At 55.3% G+C, this 9,337-nt stretch overlaps 1 protein-coding gene across 12 annotated transcripts in view; it reads left to right on the plus strand.

Annotated features, from left to right (window-relative positions):
- The window catches only part of DUSP22 (dual specificity phosphatase 22), a 55,970-nt gene extending 46,961 nt beyond the window's left edge, over positions 1–9,009 (plus strand). For 6 of the 12 annotated variants that reach the window (XM_044926296.1, XM_044926278.1, XM_044926288.1 and 3 more), the window contains 2 exons: positions 8,257–8,366; positions 8,429–9,009. In XM_044926296.1, coding sequence (XP_044782231.1) covers positions 8,257–8,366; positions 8,429–8,635 — 317 coding nt within the window. In that variant the 3' untranslated portion in view covers positions 8,636–9,009. Of the gene's footprint in view, positions 1–239; positions 6,945–7,477; positions 8,235–8,256 lie in introns of those variants that run through there. The other 6 variants (XM_025264624.2, XM_025264612.2, XR_006543603.1 and 3 more) reach the window with 5 other exon arrangements.
- Positions 9,010–9,337: the final 328 nt, after the last annotated feature.

The following is a 9,337-nucleotide window of genomic DNA, read 5'->3' on the forward strand; positions in this document are numbered from 1 at the left end:
TGCAAACCCCAGCTGGACAGTGGGGAAGGGAAGCCTGGCTGCAAGTTCCCCACCAATAGCTGAGAGTTTGCTCTAAAGTAATTTTTTCCTTAAACCAAAAAGGAATGTGAATACGTGAACAGGAGTATTTAGGAATCAGTGTGAATGCTTCAGTGCCTGCGTGGTGTGAATGCCCAGATGCATTCTTGCACCTGAATGCTGTTTCAATGCTTGTCACCTGTGACGTTCTTTCTCCACAGCCGCCCCAGGCATTCTGAAGTTCTGGCCCTTTCTCAGAAGACCATAATGCACCTGAAACATGGCCAGAGTTTAGGTGCTGCTGGAAGAGAAGCAACCAGAGTTCAGCTTAAGTGTCCAGACGTGGTGTGTGCGCGTGCACTTGTGTTGCTCCCTGTTGGCAGCTATGCGCCCTCTTTGACAAGAGGACGATTTTGGCCTAATTCCTTCTTTGCTGAAAGCTGTGCTGCCCCCAGGCTGTCTCGGGCCCGCCGGGTGCACCCTGCTCCTCGGGACTGTCTCTCGGGCTGTGTGGCCCCGTGCACCTCCCCATCCTCAGCCCGGGTGTGGAGCCCACATGCTCCTGCCACGGGCACCATGAGGGGGGTTCGGGGGCTTCCCTGTATTTTAAGGCCACTGCCCTCCTCCAGAAGGAGATGTACTGACAACAGGAGATGAGAACTCCCTTCCCTGAGACAGTGGGTGCCCAGTGAGCAGAGGGACATCGGAGAGGGGGTGCACCAGGCTCCCCAGGGACTTCTCATTCCAAGCTCGGCTTCAATCCAAGAATGTTAACTGGTGTGGACAGCAGTTTAAGACGGTTTCCCAGTGTTTTCTCATCTAACTAGTTGGGGGTGGGGGGCGCGGGGGTTGGGTGAAGGGGGACGGAAATGTGATTTTTGCTTAAAGGAGAGGTTTGGCTAAATGCAGGGAGTCAAGGGCTCGTTGGCTGAGGGAGGCTTGGCCCGTGCCCTGAGTGTCCAACGCCGGCACGCTCCTGCCACGGGCTCGGAGAGCACCCTGTGCTGGCGTGGGCCTGATAGGTGTGGGGCGATGGTGTTAAAACGCCAATCTTGACTCAACAGGCCTGCCTGGGGGACACACAAGTAGTCCATGTGTAGGTGCTGGGCCCCAAGGCCCGAGGGTCCACCTTTGGGTAAGTGCAGGGGCAGAGCCTTGGAAGACCCAGGCTGAGCACAGGGCATAAGCAAACAGCAGCAGGAAGGCTCCTGTTGGGACCCCGCTGCTCATGGCACCAACGGCAGCCACCCGGTGACTGGTGCTCTGCAGGTCACACACTGCCCTGTGAAGCTTGTAAACCACAGAGCAGATATTTCATTCACACAAGGCTCAGAGAGGCCAAGGAACTCTCCAGAAACTACAGATGTTAGTGCGCTTTGCCTGAGCCTGGTCTTCTGGTCCCGAGTCAGTGTCAGGGTGAGAGAGAGGAGGGAGTGGTGCCCTGACCCTTGGTCTCAGGGGCTTGTGAGGCTGGCCCAGGGCCCAGGGGAGCTGGCAGCGCCATGATCATTCTGTCTGAGCACAGCTTCCTACCTGCTCCCCCAGCCTCTCGGGGGTGGTTTGGGGCATGGTGGCTGGTAGGCAATTCCTGTCCTCACCAAAATCTCATGGACATTTCCATTGGGATGGTGTTGACCACACTTAAATGTTAGAGGTAGAAGCCCTTCTCCGTTGAAGCCCAGACAGGTGTTTAGTTTACATGGACTGGGGACGTGACCCACCTGCCTCGAGGTGGAGTGGGTCCTGGCCCTGGCAGCTTCCTCAGGCTCTTTTCTGTGATGTCCTCCAAGCGCAGGTCTGTCCAGCCTGGTCTCAGAATTGTGGCCGATGGTGGAGGAGACCTGCCCTGCTTCTCTTTGTTCAGTCACTTGCTGGTTCGCTTGAGAAATGCTTGTTCATCTCAGTAGGCGCTCTGGGACCCAGGCAGGATGCACAGACCCGCCCTGAGTCTCAGAAATGCTAGTTGGTGGTGTTGACAGTTGGGAAATCGGCCGTGAGCACTAGTGTGGGGGCTCGTGGTGCTACGTTTGGGAGGAAACAGGCCCTTCAGGTGCGGGGTGAGGGTCGTGTCCTGGGAGGGTGTCCCAGAGACAGAGGCAGAAGCCCAGGTGCGGGGGTTGCTGCATGCGGGGAGGGGAGTCTGGCGGGGCCGGCACATGTACAGGACAGAAGGCACAGCCACTGTGTAACCGGGGTGAGCGTGGCATGCGCGGCGGTGAGGGGGGCAGACAGAGCTGCAGATGCAGGCCCAGGCTGTCCGTCCGCTTGGTGCTGCCGTACAGCAACTGGTTGGCTCAACTAGCCCTGGAGCTGCTGGGCTGGTCCCAACGTGGAGCATTGCAAGCATGTGGATGCCATCCTGTGGACTCCATCCTGCGGACGCGGCGGGGGTCTCGCCAGGCGTTCTGGGCAAGCAGTGATGGGTGTCGGGGAGGGTGGACAGGCCACGGTGGGGGCCGCTCAGGGGGCTGCCATCGTGGCTGTCCAGGTGATCGTCATAGCCTGGGGCGTGGCTGTGGGTGGAGATGAACAGGCCCAAGGGAGCGAGGGGGCGTAAGGAGGCTGGGGGTGGGCAGCTGCTCCGGGGTTGGGCCCCCAAGGGCTTGCTCTCTGGGTCAGCCTCTTCCACAGTGGGCTCTACCGTGTTGAGGGCAGACTGAACGGGGCTGCCCCCGCTGGGACCCAGCTTTGCAGACAGGGTGCTCAAGTCTGTCCATGAACCCGGAACTGACTCCCAGGAACTAGACTTGTGATGATTAACATCCAATTTAGATATCCAATTTATTAATTTATTGTGAAAGAGAAAACACTAGGTTAATAGAGACTAATTTTACCCCTAACCAGGCTGTCTTTCATTACCGGATTTCTGGGAGCCTTAACGGACACAATGCTCTAAGTCAAAGATATCTCAATGAAGCTGAGAAAGAGAGTGAAGCATCTTGTGAACCGGCCCTGAGGCGTCACCCTGCCCTCCTGACTGGGCTGGGGCCTGGCGTGGGGCTGCTGGTCCTGCGGATGCTGTTGCTGTAGCGCCCGGGAGCACCTGCGCAGCCTGCAGCCCCCGAGGCTCTGTCTGGCCCCCGGCAGCCACCCCGGTGTGTGCTCCTCTGCCCACACTGGTTCTCTGAGGGTGCCTTTGTTAACCTTTGTTAATCAGGCTTCTCCCTGGCGATGGTTCCTGCAGGGCTTTATTATTTATGGCGTGCTGGGTCCCCAGGTCTGTCCCTGCAGGGACCCCCCACTCCAACTTGTGCTCCTGTGGCTGCTGCTTAGAGACAGACCGTGAATCCCAGTGTCTGGGCACTGCTGTGTCTTGTTGTTAAAGTTTAGAGGACTCCTCAGCCTTCAGGGGAGTCACGTGTGCAAAGCCAAGGGGCGTGTCGAGCGCAGGTGGCTTGGGCAGCAAGGGAGATCAGAGCTGTTGATGACCTGACGCCCTGCACACCAGCATCTAGTCTTGAAAACAGGGAAACACTAAGACACAAAATCCTGTGATCCCACGTTAGGTGACCCCTCCCATGCTGACACTGAGTTATTAATAATTTTATCAAGAATGTGCTTTCAACATGCCTGTATTTATAGATGTGCTTAACAAAAAATCACCGAGACCTCGGAGGGAAGTTCCTCTTCCCTTTCCTTTTTATTGCCCAGAGGAAGGGAGAAAAAAAACAGCAGTCTCTGACTTGTCCCTGAGGCTTGAGAACATTCACTGTCCCTTCTGAGGATATACTGGGGTCTCCTTGGGCTGTCAGGGGCTTGAATTCAGGGATGCCGGCTGCATTTCTGGGGTACGTTTGCCCTCTCGCTTCCTCCCAGCTGCAGTGACGGCCTGTGACAGCTTGGCCAGGAGCGGGGTTAGCATTCTCTCCTGCCCCCGAGGCTCCCACCTCGACAGGGGCTGCAGGGCTGGGCTGGGCTCGCCGTCCTCGGCTGAACACCTGAAGGTATGGGGTATTTTGGCCCCAGGTGAGGTCGATTACCAGGAGATAGCCGTCTGCAGTTCCCTTTCCTGAAGCCTCTGGTTCAGTTTGAGAGGATGTGAGGGGCGGCATCAACTGGCAAGGGAGCCAGGTTGCCTGTGCGTGGGTGGAGCCTGACAGCGTCCTTCGTACCAGGCCTGTTTAGGAGACCCGGGCACGGCGGGGGGCTGAATCTGGGGGAGCAGCCCCTCCCCGGGGTGGCAGAATGGTTCTGGAGACGGTGCGGGTCACGCCAGGTGCGGTTGGTGAGCTGGACCCAGGCAGGCGCCCAGCTCAGGTACTCTGTGCACACAGCTCTGCGCTTCCCTCAGAGTCCACTCGCCCCCAGACGTGGCCAGGCTGGCACAAAGAGGAACCACGCTCCCTGGCGAGCGGGCCTGCTCTGTCCTCTGCCAGTCACTCTGGGTTTCCCCAGGGCACTGATGGCAGCGTGTTTAGAACATAAGAATCAAGAGGCCTCCACGTGTGCCCCAGAGAAATGCCACCTTCTGCTTTGCAAAGGGTGCGCCCTTCATGGCAAGAGGCCGCAGGCACCCAGCTTCCTCAGAAGGGTGTCTAGAGAGGCCCCTCCTGTGGGACGTTCCATTCCCCCGGTGTGTGTGCAGCACGCAGCGGCCTTGACAGGCCGGCAGGCAGGAAGGCTTGAGGCCAGCTCCATCTTGGGGGCACAGGGGGCGTCCTGGCTCCCACAGCACAGCATCCCCTCCTGCCACGTCCACCGCTGGGAGCTCGGAGCTGCGGGTCCAGATGTGTAGTCAGGGTGGCGGTGGTACAGGGTAGGGAGAGTGCGGCATGGGCTGGAAACCAAGCGGCCGGCGGGGTCCTGGAGTCTCTGGAACACCTGGGGAAGCCCCAAGGAGGCAGCTCCCTCCCGTGGAGAGCCTCTCCGTGGGGAGACTGGCGTGAAGGAAGCGCTCCTGGAGAGCTGGGGTGGGGCTGGCTGGCACCCTGCTGCCCTAGGGACCCCCTTGTGCATCCCGCCTCCCGTCTGGAAGACAGCATGGCCAGCCTGTGGATGGTCAGCGGTCACTGAGCACTCTGTGTCTGATGCTTTCCTAAAGTCACACCCTCTCAGCAGTCTCGTCACATGGATTTTACTATTATCCCCAGTTTTTGGATGAAGAGGCCAGATTCTAGGGAACTTGAGTGTTGCCCAGTCTCGGGTCAGAAAGTGGCCATGTGAGCCTGGAGCCCTGCAGCCTGACCAGCCGCTCCAGGGTCGCCTCCCTTCTGAACACCAGCATCCCTGGAGGCGCGGGCATCCCTGCTGACACGCTCTTAGGAGGCCATCTGGGGAGCAGGCAGCACCTGGTGAGACCTGGGGTGTCCAGAAGTACAGAGGGCTGCATCCCGTCCTGACTCCCAAACCCAAAGTGCAGCCATCTGGCGGGCATCCTGCTTGCTGTGGGCCAGACTCTGTCCCCCCGGCCGGGCCCTCCACAGGGGAGGGCCAGAGACCCCGTGACAGGGCGGAGGACGTGCCCCCAGCTTCCAAGAAGTGTAAGTGTGGGCAGTTGGTGCTGAAAGTGGGTCCCAGAGAGAGGAGCCTGGTCACCTGCACGCTCTGCCCCAGCAGCGTGGTGTTGGGAACCGGCCTGTGACTCACCACTGTCCCTGAAGTGTCCGTGCCTCCTGGTGGGACCCCGACCTGTACTTTCCCGCGGCCCACCTGGATGAAGGACCCCCTCCGAGGGAAGGCCAGCGGGGTCAGGAGTCATCTGACGTCTGCTGGGAACCGTGGCCTGCCCCATGAAGGTGGGGCAGGACCTCGGTCAGGCCCCGGTGCCCACCTGCACAGGGGCCTGGGACTGCCTGGGGGAGGGGAGGAGCGCGGCTTGGCAGCCCTGCCTTCTGAGGCTTTTCGGTTGATCTGGGGACAGGAGGCAGTCACTCCAGAATGTTCTGTGAACAAACACGCTTAGAAGCACAAGTGCAGGCCAAGAGGGCGCCCAGTGCAGGGTATGCTGGCTGTGGATGGAAGCCGAGGGAGGGGGCAGTGAAGAGCATGCGGGGAGGGGATGGGGGGACAGGGGTGCAAGCACGGCTGGGCAACCTGGAGGCAGACGTGTGGAGGCTGTGACTCGCGGGCAGGGTGGGCTGGAGGTGGGGACAAGAGCTGTTGTGGGGGTGGGACGCCCACAGCCCCTTCCCAAAGACCAATCCACCAGGAAAGGTGGCGTGCGCAGGTAGGTTCCTGGCACCTTGACCTGGCGGTGGGCAGTGCTGGTTTGGCTTCCCCAGAGCAGAAAGTGTCAGGTGCCAGAGGTGACTGGCGGGGCAGCCCCTGCAGACAGAGGGCTGTTGGGCCGCAGAGGTTCGGGTGGGGGACGCCCAGGAGAGAGCGTGGGGCACCCTGGGGTCACCCGGTGCTGAGGTATGACCCTAGGAGGAACTTCTGCACAAAGCGAGTCCCCGTCAGGGCTGCCGGGACTCCTCACCCAAACTCCAGGCTCCAGTCCTGGAGTTTCTGGGCCGTGTGGTCACTGGGTGCCCCTGGTGACCTGAGTGCCCGCCCCACACCCAGCACCGGGACTTGGGTCCAGGGTCCTTGTGCCCTGGCCGCAACCCTGCCACTCCCACTAGAGGGGGAGACACACCAGCTACAGAGCACTGATGACATGTGCCTCATAGTAAACAACCGCAGTTCATCTGTCTTTCGGTGCCACCGGGAGCCAGCAATCCTAAACCATGCAGGTGCTAAAGTACTCCTCCTCCCAAATTTCTGTGGTTGATCTAAGTCTCAGTAACCACTGTGTGTGCTGTAGTTTTAATAATATAATGGCAACCTCAGACATGGTCGTTTTAAATACATACCCTTTAATTAACAATGTCTTCTGCATGGACGTGAACATGAACTTCCAACTAACAGCCAGCATGCACAGAGAGAATATGCTGCCTTAGTCTTGTCCTTTTCTTTTTCAGTGAATTCAGAAAAAGGCTTCCCTGGTGGCTCAGACACTAAAGAATCCGCCTGCAACGTGGGAGACCTGCGTTCGATTCCTGGGTTGGGAAGGTCCCCTGGAGGACGGCATGGCAACCCACTCCAGCGTTCTTGCCTGGAGAATCCCATGGACAGGGGAGCCTGGCGGGCTACAGTCCATGGGGTTGCAAAGAGTCAGACACAACTGAGCCACTAACACTTCACATTCAGAAAGACTTGGGATCTGAGCCCCATGGGGGCAGTTTGGTCTCTAACATGCAGAGTAGATTTGAAATAATCAAGGGCAGCCCCGCTACAGTTACCTACCTAAACAACATTGGGACTGGGGGGCGTTTGAAAGCCACCAGAATTGGTCCCAAAGAAGCACAGTAGCTGCTGTGCTCGGTCGTGTCCGACTCTTGGTGACCGTTTGGACTGTGGCCCACCAGGCTCCGCTGCCCATAGGTTCTCCAGGCAAGAGCACTAGAGTGGCTTGCCATGTCCTCCTCCAGGGGATCTTCCCCACCCAGGAATCAAACCCAGGTCTCCCACATTGCAGGTGGATTCTTGACGTTTGAGCCTCCAGTAGAGGAGTGTGGACTTGCTGTTAATGGAATTTGACATCAAATGGGATTTCTATGAATTTCTCCCAATCTTATCCTTTTAACACTTTTCCTATTTGTTACTTAACATGAAAGAAAAATTTCAAAATTAAAGCACAAGTGGTCTGTGATCAACGATGAGTAAAGACAGGCTGAAAATCTGACATGAGAAATTTAGCTTTGACACAATCATCTACACATTTGCAAAAGTTAAGACTTTAAAACAAATTGTGATTACTCATTAATGTGACAGACCAACACAGAGATATATATATGCATTTTCCCATTTTTCAAAATATATTTTTATTGCAATTGAAAGTATTAGTCCATGACTTTTTCTATCCTTTTTACTGTGACGTTTATTTTAATTTTGTCCCCATTTACTTATTGGTATGATGATAAATATAAAATTCAATAAGAAGTTTTTTACAGCACATGTTTCTCTTCTGTCCCGTATTCTTTTTTGTTTCGTTTCGTGACCATTACTGGCTATCACGTGGAGACTCCTGGTCGTCTGTGCTGTGTTAGGGATCCGAGGCCGAGACTGTCAGGGTTACTGCAGCCTGTGGTGGTGGGGGGAGGGGGCCAGTCCCATTCTGATCTGTCTTTTTCATATTTCCTAATAACTGGGGTGTGGCCAACGTGCTTCCATTTCACTCTCTGTAGAGGCTCCAGTGAAAAGACTGAACAGTCTCTGACGTCTCCCATGTCTGTTTTTCTGGCCCTTTCTTCAAAGACAGTCGCAGCGCACCGTTGCTCTCTGAGGGCCCTGGAGAGAGAGCTCCCTGTCTCCTGAGCAGCGTTCTCCTGTGGTGTCCCTTCCACTCAGAGACTCGGGTACAAAATCGTGCATTTCACAAGAGACTCGTGCAAAAACGTGCATTTCACAAGAGACTCAAGTACAAAAACGTGCATTTCACAAGAGACTCAAGTACAAAAACGTGCATTTCACAAGAGACTCAAGTACAAAAACCTACGTTTCACAAGAGGTTCAAGTACAAAAATGTTCATTTCACAAGAGGCTCAGGTACAAAAACGTAGGTTTCACACGAGACTCAGGTACAGAAATGTTCATTTCACAAGAGGCTCAAGTACAAAAATGTTCATTTTACTAGAGACTCAAGTACAAAAACATGCATTTCACAAGAGACTCAGGTACAAAAACGTTCGTTTCACCAGAGGCTCAGGTACAAAAACACATTTCACAAGAGGTGAACAGAGGCTGAAGGACCCCCTCTCTGCTATCAGTGCATCTTCAAATTGCCACCTCTCCCAGTGCATTTCAGAGACTCAGACATATAATCATTCTACATACATACAACTTCCTATCTCCTCTACTGCAAAAATCACAAAGCCCTTCTGTTTGCTGTTGGAACCTAATTTAATTGTTTATGAGGCTTTGATAAACACCAGCCATAAAGCATGCCTTTCCTGGGACTTCCCTGGTGATCCAGAAATAAAAATAAATATCTTTAAAAAAATTTTAAAAGCATGCCTTTCCTGTTTGTCAGAAATTATCAAATGCATTTCTTCTTTTTTTAATTGAAGTTTAGTTGATTTGTAATATTGTGTTGGTTTCAAGTGTACAGCAGAGTGACTCAATTTTATATATTGATGCTTTTAAAAATTCATTTTCCGTTATAGGTTATTACAAGACACTGAGTAGAGATCCCTGTGCTGTTTGGTAAATTCTTGTCCCTTACCGGTGCGTTTCTAAGGAAGGGGTACAGCCTAGGCCAGGGGACCCTTAGCTCCTTGCGGGTGGGGCCTGGCCCATAGTAGGAGCTTGAGTCCGCCCCCTCCCCACCCCGAACCCC

The sequence above is a fragment of the Bubalus bubalis genome, chromosome 2 (genome assembly GCF_019923935.1).
Source record: "Bubalus bubalis isolate 160015118507 breed Murrah chromosome 2, NDDB_SH_1, whole genome shotgun sequence".
In the NCBI taxonomy this organism is placed as follows: Eukaryota; Metazoa; Chordata; class Mammalia; order Artiodactyla; family Bovidae; genus Bubalus; species Bubalus bubalis.